Source organism: Oratosquilla oratoria, chromosome 1 (genome assembly GCF_046742065.1).
Source record: "Oratosquilla oratoria isolate Oo_2021 chromosome 1, ASM4674206v1, whole genome shotgun sequence".
NCBI lineage: Eukaryota > Metazoa > Arthropoda > Malacostraca > Stomatopoda > Squillidae > Oratosquilla > Oratosquilla oratoria.
In genome coordinates, this window is record NC_134777.1 from 101,327,133 (window position 1) to 101,350,258 (window position 23,126).

Consider the following 23,126-nt stretch of genomic DNA (forward strand, 5'->3'; position numbering starts at 1 on the left):
CTTCACCGACTGTTGGAAATTTATTTTTCAAGTTTGTGAAACCCTTGCCAGTTTCATGCAATGGAAGCATGATTAACAAGTGGAGCACTAATGACATTCTTCTCTCCAGAAGTCATTGATCGCTTTGGCCACACTTTCATTACATAGTGATTTCTCTTATCTTGACTGTCCCACTCGCAGAAAATTCGAAGTGCCACAACCGTTAAATCCATCTAAATTCTCAATACTTATTATCATTATCATCATATACATACAATATATATATATATATATATATATATATTATATAATGTATATATACAGTATATGTATGTATATATATATATATATATATGTATATATATATAATGTATATATACAGTATATATATATATATATATATATATATATATATTATATATATATATGTTGTACACGCCGCCTCGAAGGGTTGGCGGCTCGAGGTTACAGAGGTTGTGGGAATGACAATCAGAAACGCACACTTCCATCTTCTTTATTTATATCTTTCGTTCTTGATCACATACAGACGGTATGTAAATTGGTGTGTGTGATTTGGTGTGTGGCGTGCGTGTGGTTCGGTGTGTGGTTTCTGCAAATTGTATCACCATTAAATTTGCATTCACAATCAATTCATAACCATCAATACAATAATGAAACACACTTCATCATCAATTTAGCAAACATCAAACTTAATTTCACGATTCCTACCAAGATTTTGTTTACCCGCCTCCAATAACATACATCCTGAAATATCTTCGTCATCCACAATTATTCTGAGAAACCAAATACATAAATTCATTATTAATATGACTTCTACATTGACTCTTTACATATTCTTCCATTAGTCACATTACTTAAACACAATAAGTTACTCGATCAATGCTTACCAATAATGATTTCCATGGCATTTATGGACGTCTTAACAGCTCGATGTTCTAGACATAAAGAACTGCTTTATTGAATACCATGCCGAAATGGACTAGGGCGGAATACTACAGTTATTAAGGATCACAAATATATGAGTCATGTTCCACTCAACATTCTCCTTTCCTCCAGCGTTTCTTTAATCTTATTCTATTTTATTATATATATGTATATATATATATATATATGTATATATATATATATATATATATATATATATATATATAATGGATCGTTACATCAATTTCGACAATAAATTTTCCATATTATTTTACATACATTGTAAACTACGTGCATAACAACACAGGCTTGGCTGCCGTTAGGTTCTACCATTTCTCATACATATCATCGATATTTTCTCACATATATATTATCATAATACACTCAGACATTGTGCAATCTGCACTCAACATACATCAAACGTCATAGGCCGTAATTCGTAATTAACCTTAGTACATATCATACATCAAAATATTCTTATACATAGTGCAATCGGCACTCACAAATACATATATATATATATATATATATATATATATATATCAATCGAATCAGCTATCCTCCACGGCTGAACAAAGGCCTCATATATAGCATTCCATGATTCACACGACCGCGCCAACCTCTACCACGTCACTCCTGCAAATTTCTCAATCTCATCTCTCCACCTTCTGTCTGGTCTCCCTCTTCCACGCTTCCCATTTCGCGGCGTCCACTCAGTGACACACTTGCTCCATCGCTCATCAGTCGTTCGCACTAACTTAACTGCCCAATTTCACTTTCTCCCTTTTACCGCCACCACAATATCTTTCACTTTAGTCTGCTCTCTCACCCTACTTGCTCTCTTTCGGTCTCTAAGCGTTATTCATATCACTGATCTCTCCATTCTCCTCTGTACAGTCCTTAGTTTTGTTTCCATCGCCTTCGTCACTTTCCAAGTCTCACAGCCGTAGATTACTGCTGGCAGAACGCATTGATTGCAAACTTAACGTTTTAAACATAAAGGTAGAGAGCCTCTCAGGATTTTATTATACTTACCAAACACTTTCCAACCAATTGTAATACGTCTTTTTATTTCATTATCATGATCTTTGGTCATCTTCACCATCTGGCCTAAATAATTATACTCTTCAACTTCTTCAAGACTCTCACCACCGATTATACTCTATTTACTTTGAACTTTCGTGTTGAGCATTAGTTTGGTTTTACTCTTATTTTTAAACCTACTTTGAGACTTTCCTTGTTCAGATCACTCAGGATATCTTGCAAGTCTTCTGCTCTTTCTGAAACAAAAATAATGTCATTAATCTTCAAACTTTTCTCTTCCCAACTCAACCTTCTGAAAATCCCTTCCAAGCAAGCTGTAAATAATTTGGTGAAATTGTATCGCCTTGCCGTACTCCTTTCTCGATCTTGATCTTTTCTGTATCTTTATGTGATCGAATTATAGTGGTAACTTTCGCATAAACCTTTTCTAAAAGCTAACGATTTGTTCGTTTGTACACTGCGTGCGTAGCGAGTTTAGTATTACTTTTTGTTCTGCCAAGTCAATGGCCTTCTCGTAATCTACAAAAGCTAAAGAGATAGGCATATTGTATTCTGTCGTTTTCTCGATTAGTTGGTTCATCGTCTGCAAATGTTCTAGAGTCAAATATTCGCTCCTAAAGCCTGCCTATTCTCTCGATTGGTTTCCATCTAAAACTTGACTTAGTCTATTTGTAAGGATCTTGAAGAATACTTTATATACATTTGATAGCGAGCTAATCGGTCGATAGTTACTAAGGTCCTTCTGCTCTCCTTTCTTATGAAGGAAAATCACTATAGCATTGCACCACGATTCAGGAACGCTTTCTTGTCGTAAGCACTGGCTGAACAACTGAGCTAACTTAATATGAACTTCTTTCCCTGCGTCTTTCCAAAGATCTATCGATATACCATCTTCCTCAGGTGATTTTTCCCGTTTCATATTTTTTAGAGCAAATTCTACTTCTTCCTTTGTAATCTCTGGTATACTACTAATGTCTAAAGATGAATTTACTGACTCAACTACCGTCCTCGACGATTAAAGCTCTTGATAAAATTCTTCATTTTTTTCATGAAAGTGACTAACGAGTTAAACACCATATGAGGACGGAGCCTATATTTGTACTTTAAAAAGCTGTAATAAGCGAAACGTTGTACAAATAAAGTCTCCGTCCTCATATGGTGTTTAAAATTCTTCTACTCTTTTTACCATTCTGTCTCTGCATTTAACGATTTCTCCATTTCTGTCTTTCAAACATCTCATTTGCTGCCTTCCTAAAGCATGTCTGCGTTCGGCCCCTATAATACTTTTATCTTTCCGAATAGTTTCTTCTATTTCACCCACGTTTCTCTTTCTTTTCTCTAATCTCTGCTTCTTGTTGATAAGCTTGTTTAGTTCTACTCTTTCTATTTCGTCTTTCCTGATATTAATTTGCATGATCCTTCTTCTTTTAATTAGGTCATTTGTAGTTTGAAGTATTTATTTTCTCCAATACTTATTGTACTTCCTACTTTCTCTGCCGATTTCCTAATGATATTCACTAAATTCAAATTCATATCTTTGACGGTGTCCTCGTTAGTTCATAGAGCTTTTAATTTATTTTTAATTTCTAACTGAAATTTCTTATTATTACCCTTAACCATCGCAAGGCTTATTTTCTTTCTTAAAACTAGTTTGTTTCTCTCGGCTCTGAAACTAAATGTAGCTGTGCAATCTACAATTCTATGGTCACTACCTATGTTGACATTATTTATGACGGTAACATTGCTAACGCTCTTTTTCTCATCTCCTAATATAAAGTCTACTTCGTTCCTTGTTCCATTTGGACTTCTCCGTGTCCATTTACGACCTACACGCTTTTGGAAGAAAGTGTTTATTATCGTCATGTTGTATTTCTCTGCAAAGTTGACTAACATCTCGCCTCTGTCATTTCTTTCACCTACTCCAAACTTCCCAATGCACGACTCGTCTCCCATCTTCCTCCCCACTTTATATTCAGTTATGTAAAATGGCGCTTTGGTGATTTGAATATCAATTCTTCATAGATGTAGCAAAAACATTTTGGGTTGTTTGTGCAATTTCTCGGTATCATGATGGTGGATAGAGTATGTAGACTTTCTAAACAAATGAATGGCAAAGCAGCACTGAGACAAATTCTAACCACACATACAATCCTGTCAACAACAAAGTGTTTTTGTGTTAGTGTTAGTGTGTTCACTCTTGGCCCTCAAGTGCAGTACTGATTATTCTCCTTACAAGTATCTACTGCCTGCACGTCCCAACATGTTACAACATATTTTATCTCCTGTGCTGACTCAGCTAGACTTAAGTACTAAGTCAATTAATAAAAAGTGGGGACATTTTTTTTAACCGCTACTTTCTACAGTACTACTGCCGACTTCTGTAATGAACCACAGATAACATCAAATGACAAGAGTTTACTGGAACATGAAATCTGAAGCAGAAAATGTGAAGAAACCCGAGTCAGCAGCAGAAGGGCAAGCACTTTACTTAGCACACTGAGTAGTGTAATTCCATGGTAGTTGTTGCAGTTATACCGATCCCCTTTCCCCTTCCAAATAAGGATGAATAGACATTTTTTCCAGTCATAGGGAACGGTACCAAACTGCCGGACAGCAGACAATATCGTATGCAACCAATAGATCAGGGTCTCATCTACAGCTTTCATTTTAACTCCGCACTGCTGTTGCAGATGCCAATTGACTTTCCACCCTTCAATTTATAACCTCTTTGACCTGTACCAGAGAGGTCGGAGAGTCATCCATTGTTGGATCGGCAGCCGTCAAGGGAAAGCTGTCCGCTTGAAGGGTCTCCCATGCTAAACTCCTCAAATTACTTGGTAAAAAAGGGGCTACACCTCTCCACGCCTGACACTAGACGATAACAGATTTGGAGCGGAGTTTCTTCTGGTTTCGGTAAGGAGGCCTAAGGTTATTTGCATTAAAATGGCCCTTGAGATCCTCTGGGATTTCTCTGACGTATCCTCCCTTATCTATTTTCATGAGAGCTCTAGTTCACCATTTCCGAGTCCTATATTGATTCAGGTCCTCAGCCATTCTGACAGCACGACCCAACGCTATACTCTCTGAGATCTCCGGGGACGCCATACCATTCTTGGATCTTGGACGCTCTCCTTTGCAGCTTTCAGAAATTCACGTTTTAAGGTCTCCCACAGCTCTCTAGGGTTCTCACGAGTGTCAAGTACTTCAAACCAATCAGAGATTGTTTCCATATACTCCTTGAGCTTCTCCAGATAAATCCCAGATGTGTTACACCTCAGGAATCTCCTGGATGTAATGTGTAGTCCGAGTGTTGCGACCACAAATCTAAGATCGGCCCCAAAGAATTAAGACTCTCATAAACCCTGCAGTTCTGTATGACATTCAACCAAGCACTAATAAGTAACAAAAATGTAATCGTTCTCCTTGGCTTTTCATCCGGCATTACTATCCCATATCCATCGGTGTGGCTCTCGTTTCTGGAACCAGGAACCACTAATCCTCAGCCTTCTGGACTTAGCAAAGTTCAGTAGGAGAGAACTGTTAATGTTCCTGGTTACAGGAACATGGGAGCCAATACATATTTCGTAGCCAGCTCTGTCGATCCCAGTAACGACATTGAAGTCGCCCAAAACAATGAATGTGTCTCGTGGTAGGCACTGGTCAACTATAGATTCAAGCTTGGCAGTATATCCTCACTAGGAGCATATACTGAAATAAGTGAGATGAAGCCCTAGGTGTGCTTACACTTCACCAGAATCATACGCTCATCAACCGGATTAACCTTTATAATGGCGTGTTCTAGTTGGTTAGACAGGCCTATACCTATTCCCGCGAGGTGAGATCAATCGGTGCGGCCCGACCAGAGGTAGGTGTAACCCTCACTTCTGCCTAGTTTCGCCTCTCAGAGAGCCACTATACTGAACTTTGTGGGAGGGACAGAAAAGTCTGTAGGTAATTTAAGTGATTGTAGTGTATAAAAGTGAGACTATTGCCACTGAGCACTTTTAGGGGATATTTACTGGCAGTTGTATCATGGTTCAGGAGCCATGTGGCAGGAGACATGGACTTCGAAGCTTACATCTAAATCAATCAAAAGCAGAGGAAATGGTCGGAGATTTACTCGTTAAATTAGAAACATTGATTTTATCTTTAGTGAGAGTTAAACTGAAATGAGAAGATGTAGTATGAGAGAAAGAAATTAACCGAATTTTAGTCGAAAAACAACAACAACATGTGTATATGTTTGTGCATGTGGGCGTGATTTTGTTCGTGGAAAGTGTGTATATATTTCCTAATGGAAGTGAGTCGAATTAGCTTCCGGTGTGTAATAGTCACCCCTACTCCCTGCCTTCTCCCTTTTTTCCACGACATAGAAAAGGGAGAAGACAGGAGAAAAGTAGATTTTTTTTTTTTTTTTTTTTACATGATTTCTCGTGTATGCTGCACGGGGGAGAGGGGCAGCTGACAAATAGTATGTACGCTGAGGTTTGAGTGTGATGTGTCGAATCAGGTGTTGTATTTGTAGAGTGTTGAAGCTTTATCAGCTTCAGCACTTTACAAACACGTTACCGAACACCAACACAACATAGATTGGGAAGGAGCGAAAGTCATGCACAAAGACAATTCAAAAAGAAGAAAAAGAAGAAAATATTATTACATGAGGCCTGAATGATTAAAGAGGACAGCATCAACAGGTGCTTTGACTTGAACTCGATCTACCTAGGCACAAGGAACACGACGCAGCACAACTGAATACAGGGTATAATCAGTGGCGATGAAGGCGTGTGCGATGGAGTCGGTGGTGGTGTCTGCTAGGGGTGCAGCTTGGGGCCAGCGTGTGAAACGGTCCACACAGGTTAACAGGTAGCGATAGCCGTTGGAGTAAGGCAGCGGACCAACGAGGTCTATGTGGACGTGGTCGAATCTCTCCGAGATTGGTGAACTCGTAAGGGTGGCTGCAGGAAAGGTGGTGTGACGTGTTACTTGAAAGGCCTGGCAGCTAATGCAGGTTCGTGTCCAGTGCCTGACATCTTTGTTAATGCCTACCCATATAAAACGGGAGATCATCATCTGCTGGGATGCGCGAATTCTAGGGTGAGAAAGATCGCGCAGGTATCGGAAGAGCTGGTATCGATGGTTTGCCAGGATGTATGGGCGAACAGCAAAGACGACGGCCTGGGTTCATGGAATTTCATCCTCTTCATCTTTAGCGCGGGGTTTTGCAAGAGTTGCTGCATCTTGAAGGCTGTGATAGCAGAGATGTTGCGGGAGAGGGTGTCAGCTGGGCGTTGTCGACTCCTTTGATGTAGCGGATGTCAGTCGTGAACTGAGCTACGATGTCCGTGCAACGCAGCTGCCGCGGTGTGTATGAGTCTTTGTTCTTGTGGAACATAGTGGTCAGAGTTTTGTGGTCGGTGTAGATGTAGAAGCGACGGCCCTCAATGAAGAAGCGGAAACGTTTGATGGCCTTATAGATAGCAATGAGCTCTCCGTCGTAGGCGCTATATTTGGATTCTGCGTGGTTGAATTTCTTGGAGAAGAAGGCAATGGGCTTCCAATGTCCAATGATAAGTTGTTGGAGGCGGCGGTGGCAGCAGACTTTCGCTGTCGACTGTAACAACTGAGCACAGTTCCACGAGTCACCAACTGTAGGTTAGCGTACCCACTGGGTGGTCTAGAGGTGAATGAGACAAAGTTTGATGTCTTGGAAATATCTGGTAGGATAAATTTACTGGCGAAACTCATTGCATCTTAGTGTACACTCTCATGTGGATGTTGATGAATAGGTTAACATATGCAAATATAGGCTTATTTATGTATGTACATAGGTTTGATTGCTATACAAAAATAGATTATTGTAATATGATGAAAATAAATAATTTCATATGGAGTAATTCCAGGATGAGGGTGAAATATATTTTTACAATAACATAGCAGTGCATATGAGACATGCAGGACTTGCGGAAACAGGTACGAGGGAAAACGGAATATATGAATAAGAGAACAAAACGAATACACTATTGAAACCCTTCAACTCAATGAACGGTTCATCACTCTAGATAGGGATACCCCCTCGAACGGAATACGGACAACCTAGAATAAAATTGACGAGACGCGTCATCCTACTGACGGAGACACTCCAATTTGCGATGAATGAGGGGAAGGGCGTATAATGGAGAAGTCAGCTAGATCTGTATAGCATCTGCTATTAAATTGGAAAAGGAAAATATATGATTTCCATTATGTACTTCCCTATTTATGTTTTGTTGTGTTGCGTTTCTATTTTTATTCCTATTTCTATTTATTCTCCGCACAGACCGAAGCGGTTCACCTTTAGTCGGAGACACGAAGAGTGGAGACCTCCACGCTGCCGCTCTCCTGGCCAATTCCACATCACAGATGGAGACTACAGAAGCTCTCACGGGAGCACCCGTCATCTTTGTTATGGGTAAGTCAGACATTAACATCTAAATTCCCTTAGTGCCAGTGTGTGTCCGCGCGTACGTATATATATGCATACATACACACACACACACATACATATGTATATATATATGTATATATATATGTATATATACATATATATATATATAATGTTTGTGTATGTATATATATATATATATATACATATGTGTGTGTGTGTGTGTGTGTGTGTGTGTGTGTGTGTGTGTGTGTGTGCATGTGTGTGTGAATGTATATATATATATATATATATATATGCAAAGTAGACCACTTGGAAAAAGAAACTAACGAAGCAGAGCGCTTTCGTATATTACATCTCTGCTTCGTTAGTTTCTTTTTCCAAGTGGTCTACTTTGCATAAGTGAACACACGTACCCGTGTTCTTATTAGCATATATATATATATATATATATATATATATATATATATATATATATATATACAGGTAGTCCTCACTTTACGCGCTAGATGCGTTCCAAAAGGCAGCGCGTAATGTGAATTTCGCGTAATGTGAGGAATTAAACTCACTACTTTGCTGTTACAAGTGTTTCCAATACCATAATCCTTCCTGCAGCTGAGCCACGAGCTAAGCATATAACCTCTGACCTGCCTTGTTGTTGTTGATTTACCACCACATATGGGATCACGGGTTAATTGGCCTTTACGCCTTGATAAGTAGCGTCCCTCTGCTGATCTGCACGCTGTTGTTGTTGTTGTTGTAGCGGCAGCTTATTGCGATTCAAGGATGAATAAATTTCTTTCAAGTTTTTTTCTACATTCATTTTTATTTTACTTTTATGAAAATAAAATTACCCTTGGACAATGAAAAAAATCATGGGTCAGGAAACCATCCCGCAAGCTGAGATGTTGCTCTCACACGTTTCCATACTGACAACAACACAACACTCACCGCTCGCTGTGTACTATTGTAGATTCCTAACTAGGCTTCACCCCCTGACGTGTCACTGCGCGCTATATCGGACTCGGTGTGTGTGTGTGATGTTTGTGGTGAGGCAGGGGCGGCAGGGTCATCGGGAGCGTCCATCTCCGATTCGGTGCCTGTCTCCGATTCGCTGGTTAGCTGACTTGGTGTGCGTTGTCGGAAGAAGTTTGTGATCGGCTGTTGTTTTGTCTTTTGTTGTTTTTCTTTTAACATAGCATTATAGCAAGCCATGTTCTCCATCACACGTCGTATGATGGTGCTGCTCCTCTCGACATTAGGATCATTCTCCTCTATGACCCTCATTGCATGCATCAACGAGTCCATACACTCAGACAAGTTGGCAGCTGTGAGGGCTCGCTGTGGTCCTGGTGATGCTGCTGCTGCTGCTGCTTCCTCTTTCTCCTCCATCATTTTCACTCTCTCTTTCTCGATGTCAAACAAATCTTCATTGGAGAGCTCTTGTGTGTGAGACTGAAGCAAGTTGTCGATGTCCTCCTCTTCCAAATCCTCGAAGCCAACTTGCTGTGCTAGACGCAGACTTTTAACGTTGGCCTTGGCTACATTGTCGTCTATGCTGTATCCTTTGAAGTCGTGGACGAATTGAGGACACAATTTTTTCCAGACTCCATTGCAGCATGATGTTGGCACTTCACTCCACGAATCCTTGATGAAGGTTAGAGCATCTTTTACCGTGAACTGCCGCCAATAATCACGGACTGAGATGTTTTGTTGCTCCGTCACTTTCACAAGGTTCGCCAATGTTGAACGTAGATAATACGCCTTGAATGTCGAGATTATCCCTTGGTCACAAGGCTGGATGAGCGAGGTCGTGTTTGGCGGTAAAAACACGATCTTGATGTTGTTGCTGATATCGGCCAGGTATGCTGGGTGACTTGGCGCGTTGTCCACAATCAACAAGATCTTGAAGGGGATGTTTTCTTTGTTGCAGTACACCTCCAGCTCCCTGTGCAGTTTATTCTTGAAATAATCGCCAAACACTGTCCCAGTCATCCCGCCCTTCTAGTTGGCGAACCTGTCCACTGGCAGACAGGACTTGTCGTAACCCTGGCCAAAAAAAAAGAAACGTAAGATTTTATACGGTCTAAAAAATTCATTCGCACAATCTTTTGCATAGAAAATGGTAACATGGAATAAGGTTAGTTTTACAACTCTTACCTTGAGGGCTCGAGGATTCTCTGAGTGATACACAAGTGCTGGCTTGAGTTTGTAGTCGCCCTCTGCATTGGCCCCCAACAGCAGCGTTAAGCGGTCCTTAGATGCCTTGAATCCGGGGGCAGAAGCTTCCTCTTTGGAGATGTAGGTGCGGTTGGGTAGTTTCTTCCAATAGAGGCCGGTTTCGTCGATGTTGAACACTTGCTTTGATGAATAATTCCCGTCTTCTATAATTTTCTTGAGCTCTTCTGGGAATTCGGCTGCAGCTCGAGCATCAGCTGAAGAAGCTTCCCCAACCAACTTCAAATTATGAAAACTGTGCCTTTTTTGAAATTTATTAAACCACCCGTTGCTGGCAGAAAAAGGCTTCTTGTCCCCTTCAATGCTGTCATAAATAGACAGCGCCTTCACCTTAATCAGCGCCAAGCTAACCGGCACACGAGTCTTATTTTGATGCTCAATCCAAGTTGCAAGCATCTTCTCCATCCTTTCCATCTCCATAGGGCGAGAATATGATGACTTGTTAGCTTGTAGAGGCGTTCCTGATTTGGCAGCTTCACGAATCTTGGTGGAGTTTTGTTTTATGGTCCTCACCGTAGACTCGCTGAGGCCCATTGCCGCCACAATCACATTGTTTCTCTGCCCTTTATCTAACCTGTCCAGAACTTCCAGCTTTTGCTCCAATGTCAATGTCTTCCTTGCTTTCTTCTGCCTACCATCACAGGCTGGAAATGTCGCTGGGCGCTTGGGAGCCATGGTAAACAAGAACACTGATGATTTGATGAACACAGAGATGCTGACACAACGAAGCGTTGGTAAACAATGAGCTTGGTGGCGAGAGGGATGCGGAGGCTGGAATCAGCTAGCGTCACCTAGCGGCTGCCTTACGGAACTAAATCGCAGCCCGCGTATTTTAACTTTCCGGATTTCGCGTTACTCTGAGGAATTTGTGTAATGTGAGGAATACCCCCTAGTTTTGGACACCGCTTTAATGTGAAATCGCGTAATGTGAACCCGCGTAAAACGAGGATTACCTGTATATATATATATATATAGATATAGATATAGATATATAGATATATATATATATATATATATATATATATATATATATATATATGAGAATGGCAGAGGTAAATTAGGGAGTGAGGAATTGTTTGCGCGGTTTCGGGGTGCGCTAGATAAGATTAAGAGTAAGGGAGGGGCTCCTGATGTATGTGCAATCCTTCCGAGGCGTTGAGTTGGAGACATGTGGCATTCCAGGGCTAATGCAATGAATTGCAGGCTGGCAAAATATTGTAAGGCCAATGGATGGGCATTTGTCGACAACTGGGATCGCTTTTACGGTAAGAATCATCTATATACAAAGGACGGACTGCACTTGTCGCCTAGAGGATTTCGGTTCCTTACTGAATCCCTTGAGCGAGAAGTAGGCATCCTGTCGTTTTTTTTTTTTTTTTCCTCTCTCTTTTTTCGGGTAGATTACGTGGGAGTCGGGGGGTGGTGAAAGTATAGGAATATAGTTTAGGTAATAGAAACAGCTCAGTGAGGGACTGTCTAAAGAATCACGAAATAAGGTGGAGGGAGGATAAACTAAAAGTTCACTATACAAACAGCAGAAGTATAATAAATAAAGTTTATTTACAGCAAGGTAAAGCATGCGTAGAGAGAATCCTGGATCAATATGGGTGATGGACATTTCCTTCCGGAAATCGAGATAAAAGGATATAAGTTTTTTCACAAGGATAGGGTTGGCAGGAGTCGGGGAGGAGCAGCATTTTTCGTTAAAAATACAATAAATTGTATCATCAACAATTCGATTAAGGAAAAGGATAGTATGGAATCTATTTGGGTTTAGATTATAGGCAAGAATAAGAAACTTATTATTAGCGTCCTATATAGACCTCCTAACGTCAGCATTGAGTAGATTGATCCCCTGATTCATGAAATTCGCAGGACGTCCCAGTGCAAAAACGTTGTGATCATAGGAGATTTTAATTATAGAAACCCTGGGAAATTTTAGTAGGAGATAGGGAAGCGCAAAAATTCTTACATGTGGTGCAGGATAATTTCCTAAAACAAGTGATTACCGATCCTACGAGGGGAACGAATACTTTGGACTTACTGTTAATTAATATTGAGTACCTAACGAGTAACATAAAAATGGGAGATATTCTAGGCTCTAGCGGTCATCAAGAAATAAGATTGAATATTATTTGGGAAGAATGAAAAAGTAAGAATGACGTTCGAGTACCGGACTTCAGGAGAACCAATTTTGACAATATGAGGGACGGAGGGTATGTGTATTTTGGGTCAGGTCACTTGTGGGCGCGTAGTCAAGAGCCAGGTCAGCGATTTGAACGAAATGTATAGTAACCTACCATATCTAATTCTAAATGCACAAAATAAATATATTCCCTTCAAGTCAATACAGAAGAATATTAATACTCCCAAATGGATGAGGGACAGGCTGAAACATGAGATCGGAATGAAAAGAGGACTTTACGCAAGAATAAAAAAGGGGGAAACACACCTTAGATCCAAATATAACGGTATGGCAAAACTGTTTAAAAAGAATACGCACACAGCGAAACATAACTATGAAATTAAGGTTGCCAGACAAGCGAGATCCAACCCAAAGGTCTTCTTTCATCTATACAGAACAAAAAATAAGGAAGGAATAGGTCCAATTCAAAATTACGAAAATGTCATAATAGAATCGGGGGAAAATGAGTGAGGCGTTTAACAAATATTTTCCCTCGGTGTTTGCGATCCGATTTTCAGTGGGGATGAAGAAAATAGACTATCTAATATCAGCATTAGTATGGTAGAAGTAGTTAAGCATTTTGAAAGACTTAAAGCTACAAAATCCCGGGTCCAGACGAGGATTTTCATAGTGCGTAAAGAGTGTAAATTTGAAACCTGCGACCGGTTAACAGAAATATTTAATAAGTCGGTAGACACTGGTTTTGTGCCTACTGCTTGGGGGCAGGCAAACGTTGTTCCTGTTTTCAAAAAGGGAGTTAAACTGCTATATGCAATTACAGGCCAATCAGTTTGACATCAGTTATAGGTAAAATACTTGAATCAATAATAGTTAATAGACATAATTTGATTAATGACTTACAGTATAGTTTCTCCAAGGGTAAGTCATGTGTGACTAATCTTCTATCCTTTTACAATAAAGTTTTTAAGGCCTCAGATATCAATGATAGTTATTATGTTATTTACCTTGACTTTAGCAAAGCGTTCGACAAGATGCCACACCAGAGACTACTAAATAAAATCAAAACACAGGGCATAGGAGGAAAAGTGATAGAATGGATTAGAGCTTGGATTGGTAACACAAAACAGCGAGTCACCATAAATGGTGTAAAATCCAGGTGGGGGAGTGTTTATAGTGGAGTCCCCCTGGGCTCGGTTTTGGGTCCCTTATTGTTCGTTATGTACATAAACGACTTGGACAATGAGATTAATAGTGATTTTAGTAAGTTTGCGGACGACACTATAATAGGACGCCAAATTAGGAAGATCTTGACAAATTGTTCACATGGTCAGTGAAATGGCAAATAAATTTCAATATCTCAAAGTGCAGCGTGTTAAACGTAGGGTTACATAACCCCGAAAACAGATATAGCTTAAATAACACGTTTTTAGAGAAAACTGAATGCGAGAGAGACTTGGGTGTTCTAGTGAGTCCTGACCTTAAATCCAGAAAACAGTGCATTAGCACCAGGAATAACGGAAACAGAGCATAAGGTTTAATTGCTATCTAGCGTTAATTAGACCCATCCTTGACTATGCGGTACATTTTTTATCTCCGAATTATAGAATGGACATCAATTCACTAAAATCAGTACAGAGGAGAATGACTACAATGATACATGGGATCAGAAACTTACCTTACGAAGAGTGGCTTAGGCACCTTAACTTACACTTTCTGGAAAGATGCAGAGTGCGGGGTGATCTAATAGAGGTGTTCAAGTGGATCGAAGGCTTTAACAAGGGTGACGCAAACAGGGTCATCATATTAAGACAACAGGGTAGGACTCGCAGTACTAGATTGATACTGGACAAATTTAGAGTTAAGAAGGAAATAGGAAAGAACTGGTTTACTAATAGGAACAGACTTAGTAACCATGTAGTGAGCGCTGAAACTATCAATTATTTTAAGAAACGGTTAGACAACTTTATGGATGGGGATGATAGGTGGTAATAGACATGGAACAACTTAATGTAGGTCTCATGGGTTCTTGCAGTCTCCCTCATTCTTTTATATATATATATATATATATATATATATATATATATATATATATATACATATGCAATAAAAACCCACTTTTTATTTGGATTTAAGAAAAGAAGGAAATAACGAATTTCCGTATATTTCGATCACTTGCTGTGATCCTCTTCAAGCGGAATACATAGACAAGAGAACATACATATCTTATATATAGATGAGAGAGGTAAAGTTAGGGTTTTGTGGCAAATCGTCCGCTTTTACAATATGAGGAAATAATTTATTAACTGCCAAGGTGGTTATGTAATCTGGTGACCATTGGCCTTTTGAGATATTAAAATTCGGGAATTGTTTTATTAAGGAAGATTAAATAATTTTCCTTTTATAACTACATTTGGATTTGAAAATGGTTTTTGCCTCGTCCCAATTTATTCTGTGATTATTGTTGGCTACGTGTTGAAATACCGCGGAGTTATGTTGAGCATATTTTACTGAGCTTTTATGTTCTTTAATTCTCGTTTTTAATTCTCTGCCCGTTTGTTCCCAATACACTTCATCACAATCTGAGCAGGGTAATTTGTAAACTCCGGGATTTATGTCTTCTGTTGGTCTGTGATGAACGTTAACTACTTTTCTGAATAGATTGTTGGGATAACTAAAAATTATATTTACGTTATCTTTTGGCAACATTTGAGAGAAATTATTGATGGATTGGTTAAAAGGAAGTTTTAGGCAGTGTTTGTTCCATTTATGATATTGAGATGGATGGGAAGTGGATTTATAATAACTGGTTTTGGCCTTGCTTAAGGCTTTATTTGTAAACCAGTCTGGGTACCCTAATCTTTTTAACTGAGTTTTGATGATAGAAATCTCTGAATCTAAATAAGATGGGCTACATAATCTTAGTGCCCTTAGAAAAAGACCCGAAGCAACACTATATTTGATATTATCAGGATGGTTGCTGTAGAAGTGTACATAACTCCCAGTATGTGTGGGTTTTCTGTACACTGTGAAAGAAAGAAGATCCTGATGTCTCATGACTAAGATGTCCAAAAATGGTAATCTGTTATCCACTTCCCATTCCACTTTAAATTTAATGTTAGCAGTAAGGTGGTTAAGTCTTCAATAGACTTAACCACCTTACTGCTAACATTAAACGATTTGCCACAAAACCCGCGCAACAATATAGATGCCACAAAACCCGCGCAACAATATAGATGCCACATGAGATGTCTTGTCCATGTTCCCTAACTTTACCTCTCTCATCTGTATATAAGATATGTATGTTCTCTTGTCTATGTATTCCGCTTGAAGAGGATCACAGCAAGTGATCGAAATATACGGAAATTCGTTATTTCCTTCTTTTCTTAAATCCAAATAATAGTGGGTTTTTAGTGCAATTACTAATGTGTAACGACATAACTGGACAGTGATATATATATATATATATATATATATATATATATATATATATGTATATATATCTATGTATATACATCTATATATATATATGTATATATATCACTATCCAGTAATGTCGAACTACATTAATATATACACTATAAACCCACTGTTGATTGGATTTAAGAAAAGCAAGGAAATAACAATTTTCGTATAATTCGATCACTTTCTGGGATCCTATTCCGCTTGAAGAGGATCACAGCAAGTGATCGAAATATACGGAAATCGTTATTTCCTTGCTTTTCTTAGATCCAAACAACAGTGGGTTTTTAGTATATATATATGTATATATATATATATATATATATTATATATATATAAATATATATATAATATTTGGTAGGAGGCCATGTTGTATACCCGATTTCAAGAAGTCTAGAGCGACAATGGCGTTGTTAAGTTTATATTGAAACTTTAGTTCCTCTCGTGCGACAAGTTTCTCTGCTGATTCCAAATAGCTGAGAAGGTGTCCAAAAGACATATGGTACGGTTTTTCTCTTTAATTACTCCAATACCTATTTCGACCTTACTTGGTCATCCTCAGGGAGGGAGTTACAATGTTGGTGAATACATAGGTTTATATACAGGCCGTACAATGGCCAAACATTGGGAGAGATCAATCTCATGTAGCCGTGATCCGTAGCGCTGCGTACGTGGAAGTAGCAACTTTCTTGTGGATTGTGGAAAGGGGTGTTATTGCTTGTGTTATGTGCATCTATTGCCTTGGAGTGTGGTTGGTGGTAGTAGTAGTAGTAGTAATAATAATAATAATAATAATAATAATAATAATAATGATGATGATGATAATGGAGACAATGATAATATCATAATAGTAGTAATAATAATAGTAATGATGATAATAATAATAATAATAATAATGTATATAGCCCATTGTCAGGCTGTAAGTACACACGTTGGAGGCAACAACCCTCCATGCGTAGAATACACTCACAACCATATCGCAAACAAAAATAACACAACTACATTCACAAACATCTACATAAAAAAATTGTTCTACTGAAATTATATTCATTTCCAACTTTCTCACCTACTACATCTTCTCTTTCAGCTTACCTACCACTAAAATCATTTCCAATTTCTCTACCTTTCCCTTAGACGAAGCCTCTTACTCGTTTTCTAACTTTGTTTGGTGAGGATAAGAAGAATAAATATTCCTACGTAACCTCACGGTTACACATATTAATCCCAGCCCTCAAAACCAAGTCTCCTGCCCACACCTCCAAAGCCAAGACACCACGAAATAAATGTCCCTAATCGCCCCGTGGCAGAAGCCCTCCTTCATACACAACCATCTTTTCATTTTCATACAGACATCTCTTCCCCTCCTACAACTACCGATCCCGCGCGAGCGGGTGATCTGTCCTAGCTAGTCCACTAGTCCACTCCACTCCCTCCCTGAGGATGACCGAGTAAGGTCGAAATACGTATTGGAGTAATTAAAAAGAGAAAAACCGTACCAAATGTATTTTGGACACCTCCTCAGCTATTTGGAATCAGCACAGGAATTTGTCGCACGAGAGGAACTAAAGCTTCAATATAAACCTAACAACGCCATTATCGCTGTAGACTTCTTGAAATCATGTATATATACGCGTATATATATATATATATATATATATATATGTGTGTGTGTGTGTGTGTGTGTGTGTGTGTGTGTGTGTATGTATATGTGTATATATATATATATATATATATATATATATATATATATATATATATATATTGACTGCATGTTATCATGCAGTAGTAATTACATGATAGCATATAACCATTGCTTTAGTGCAGGGGTGGATAATCTTTTTGAGAACGTATGCCAAAATTATCCAGTCTTCAAAGCAAAAAGTTTATCACGTGTCAACCGAAATTGCTGGGAACATATTATCTATTGTATCCTAAGGTTTGGGGGGACCTTTTCAAATACTAAAAAAGTGACACGGAAGAGGTAAAATCAAAGAATATTTGAAGCGTGATTTGTAAGTCATGTCAGATTGAATGAATATAAAATTTAGTGGAGTTATTTTTACATGAAGATCGTTTTTGCCTTCATGTGTAATTCTATCTGTCATAGAAAGTCCAGCAATTCAAATACTAAAATTTTAACATTAAAAAAAAAAAATCGCACCAGAAATTTGCGTTTACAGCAAATGTGCTGAGCAGCGGTTTCTGCTAACTTTAGAAGTGATATTATAATGTGGTTACTGAAAACGAGATATTCATCTCTGATAACCAGAGCCTTTGTTGTGTGACATTTCTATTTTATCTAGATTTAAGTTTGAGCTCTCGTGTAGCTTAACGTAGATCTTGACTACCAATAATTTTATTATATACGAAACATGAGCCACCAAGATGCGAGCATGCGTGCCAGGCGTGTTGACCTGAGCCCCGTCCCCTCATGCTACCTCACTGCTTTACTATAAATACACATTGTTCTGTACTTTGTAACTCATATCTGCCGAAGAGGATCACAGTAAGTGATCGAAATATACAGATCTCTATATCTTCGCTTATTCTTCTCCGAAAGTGGGTCATCAGTATTATATATAATATATATATATATAATGTATATATAATGTATATATAATATATATATATATATAATGTATATATAATGTATATATAATATATATATATATAATGTATATATATATATAATGTATATATAATATATATATATATATATATAATGTATATATATATATATAATATATATGTATATATATAATATATATATAATACATATATATATTATATATATACATATACATATATATATATATATATATAATGAATATATATATATATACATTAGGCTTATGATAGGGTAGACAGAAAGGCACTGTGGGAGGTTATGCAGATTTATGGGATAGGAGGAAAGCTTTTGGGAGCTGTCAAGAGTTTTTATGAGAGTAGTAGAGCATGTGTTAGGATTAGAAATGGAGAGAGTGAGTGGTTTGAAGTAAAGGTGGGACTTCGTCAAGGATGCGTTATGTCGCCCTGGCTGTTCAACTTATACATGGATGGGGTGGTGCGAGAGGTGAATGCTAGGGTAGTGAGTCAGGGATTGGAGATGGTTAAAGAAAATGGAGAAAAGTGGGAGGTGAGCCAGCTGTTGTTTGCGGACGACACTGGGCTTGTGGCAGGGTCAGAGGAGGGATTGAGGAAGCTGGTGGCAGAGTTTGGGAGAGTATGTGATAGAAGAAAGCTAAAGATAAATGTGGGTAAAAGTAAGGTGATGAGATGTACAAGGGGTGAAAGTGGCAGTAGACTGGAAGTGAACATTAAGGGAGAGCGACTGGAGGAAGTGGATAGTTTTAGATACTTGGGTGCAAGTGTAGCAGGAAAAGGTGGAGTGAAGGTGGAGGTAGAATGTAGATTGAGAGAAGCGAGTAAATGCCTTGGTGGTTTAAAGAGTGTAATGAGGAATAGACATTTGGGAATGGATGCGAAGAGGAGACTGTATGAAGGAGTGATTGTGCCAACAGCACTGTATGGGGCAGAAACGTGGAACATAAGAGAAGAAGAGAGAAGGAGTTTGAATGTGTTTGAGATGAGGTGTCTGAGAAGTATGGTGGGGGTTACTAGGCTAGATAGAGTGAGAAATGAGGAGGTGAGGAGGAGAACAGGGGTGAAAAAGGATTTGGGAGATAGGGTTGATGAAAGAATATTAGGATGGTTTGGACACATGGAAAGAATGAGTGAAGAAAAACTAGTAAAAGAGGTATGGAAGGCAGATGTGGAGGGAGTGAACATGAGGGGACGTCCTAGGATGAGGTGGATGGATGGGGTGAAGGGGGCTTTGGGGAAGAGGGGAATGTCTGTTGAGGAAGGAAGGGAGAGGACGGAAGACAGAGGTGAGTGGAGAATGGTTGTATATGGATGATGTTGTGACTGCATGAGGAGGAATGGGCGGGGAAGTGGGGGGTGGGGTAGTATGTGTGAGTAAATTTTGACGCAGCCCGAAGGGATTTCTCCCCGTCCTCGCCTTATATTGCAAAGGGGGACGGAGAGGGGGGGTCGCCGATTAAATGAAGCGGCCTCGCTGTGGATGTACTGTGTCTTGCGACACTGCTTCTGACCCAGGGCGGTGGGCAGGGTGCAGGGATGACCCGTCATCCAGGAGGTGCTCAGATGAGAGGAAGGGTGGGAGGGGTGTGGAGTGTATTTAGGGATGAAATGGGTGGGAGTGTTTTTATGCCTTTCCCTTTTTGGCTACCTCCCTTGGAAGGGGGAAAAAGCCTTGGTATATGTATGTATGTATGTATGTATATATATATATATATGTATGTATATATATACATATGTACATATACATTTACATATATATATATATATATGTATATATACATATACATATATATATATATAAATATATATATATATGTGTGTGTGTGTGTGTGTGTGTGTGTGTGTGTGTGTGTGTGTGTGTGTGTGTGTGTGTGTGATTCACCTTGGTCTTTTGGGTCACGTGTTGGACTCGTGATCGACAGCTATTTCCCTCCCGGAAGAAAGGTCAGAGCTCGTATGACCGATCTATGGGTAATGCTATGACCTTATACGTACACACACACACCTCCCCGCCCATGAGAACTGGAGTAACGACTCGAAGCGCAGCGATACTGAAATAATTTCAGCCCTGGACAGGATTCGAACTAGGTACCGCCGGTACCGCCATACTGACAATCTGGGACTCTACCAACCGCGCCACCGAGTTGTGTATGTGTGTGTGTGTGTGTGTGTGTGTGTGTGTGTGTGTGTGTGTGTGTGTGTGTGTGTGTGTGTGTGTGTGTGTGTGTGTGTGTGTGTGTGTGTGTGTGTGTGTGTGTGTGTGTGTGTGTGTGTGTGTGTGTGTGTGTGTCTGTTAAATTGAATACGACACCATTCTGACAACTGTTCAACTTCTTGATATTTTGTATTTTTCTTATCAGGATTTTTCCTGCTGGGGGGTGAGCTAATATAAGGTCTCCATAGTTCTCCATTTAATATTTTGAGCTTTTGTCTTCAAGAGCTCGAAATATTAAATGGAGAAATATGGAAATATTGTATTAGATCACCCTCAAGTAGGAAAAATCCTAATAAGAATAACAGAAAATATCAAGAAGTTGAATTGGAAGGATGCTGTCGCATTCAATTCAACATGCATTAAAGAAATCCTGCTTTCTTCATTTACGAAATTATATATATATATATATATATATATATATATATATATATATATATATATATATATACATATTTGTTTATTTATTCACTTTTATATTCACACATATATAAATGCATATCATACATATGCATATCAATTATCAATTCAGGGTATACGCAAGGGTTCGCGTTTCTTCACTCACACGCCGGCGCCAGTCCCGAAAGTCTCTACGACCGAGCTCGCATGCATCCACCCTTCCCACTCCAAACAACTCTCGGCAGGTTCGATCGACTTCCCCCAACCTTGAATTCTGACTCCTCCATCCAGGTTTTTCTCTTGTGAAGACAACCCTGTTGGTAGGAAAGTGCCATTTGCCCATATAGCCGGAGTTGGCGTTCACGAATTATGTACATAATATATATATATATATATATATATATATATATATATATATATATATGTGTGTGTGTGTGTGTGTGTGTGTGTGTGTGTGTGTGTGTGTGTGTGTGTGTGTGTGTGTGCAAACAATCACATCACCGTAATACAAAAATGCAAAATAGCCACAGGAGAAGGGAAAGTCGTAGACAGTAAGTACTTTCCTATATTACATCTTCAGACTAAGTTTATATTTTTATCAAACATGCCTGATATTAAGCAGGATTCTATTATATTTCTTGTAGGCTTTTTTCCTTTGGCTAAAATTGATTGGCCTAGGGCAACAATTTTAGCCAAAGGAAAAAGCCTACAAGAAATAAATATAATAGAATCCTGCTTAATATCAGGCACGTTTGATAAGAACATAAAATTAAGCTATGGACATTTTAAATGTGATAAATTGGTAACCCAAATGGTGATCAAAATGTTTCCGCCAGATTGAACCATATGTGTTGGTCAGGTCGATAGAAGTAAGGTCATCCCCCCTTTCCGCATTGTATATTTCCCCCTCCCCCCCTTACAGTTGCTACCTGATACTTACATTTAAACACAACTCTGTATCTCTTTCATTTATTCTTAAGATGTAATATAGGAAATTACTTACTGTCTACAAGTTTCCCTTCTCCTGTGGATATATATATATATATATATATATATATATATATCTATATATATATAATATATATATATATATATATATACATACATATATATATATATATATATATATATATATATATATATATATGACAGGTTAAAAATGTCATCACACATGTGACAATAACGGAGAACCCACTGTTGGAGTAGAAAAGACTGGAAACGGGGAATCTATAGATTTCGATTGCACACTGCAATCCTCTTCAGTAGATGAAGAGGATTGCAGTAGATTGCAGTAGATTGAAGAGGATTGCAGTTTGCAATCGAAATATATAGATTCCCCGTTTCCAGTCTTTTCTACTCCAGCAGTGGTTTCTACGTTATATACATATATATATATATATATTATATATATATATATATATATATATATATATATATATATAATGCCCACAGCCCGTTTGTACACATATTCCTTTGAAAAAGCATACCTGCGAAACTAGTCAGGAATAAACTCAAGACTAAGACTCCTGTGTTTCCTATTCCGCTTACACCAACCTGTCAGAATGTCTCAACATATATATATATATATACATATATATATACATATATGTATATATATATATATATATATATATATATTGATAAGTATTTTAGACAAATGATTTGGATGATAGAGAACA

The 23,126-nt window shown here is 38.6% G+C and overlaps 1 protein-coding gene across 2 annotated transcripts in view; it reads left to right on the plus strand.

Moving 5' to 3' along the window:
* LOC143024614 (adenylate kinase isoenzyme 5) overlaps positions 1-23,126 on the plus strand; it is a 154,091-nt gene that overhangs the window by 47,663 nt on the left and 83,302 nt on the right. For both annotated transcript variants that reach the window (XM_076183480.1, XM_076183489.1), the window contains exon 2: positions 8,285-8,416. In XM_076183480.1, coding sequence (XP_076039595.1) covers positions 8,285-8,416 — 132 coding nt within the window. The remainder of the gene's footprint in view (positions 1-8,284; positions 8,417-23,126) is intronic.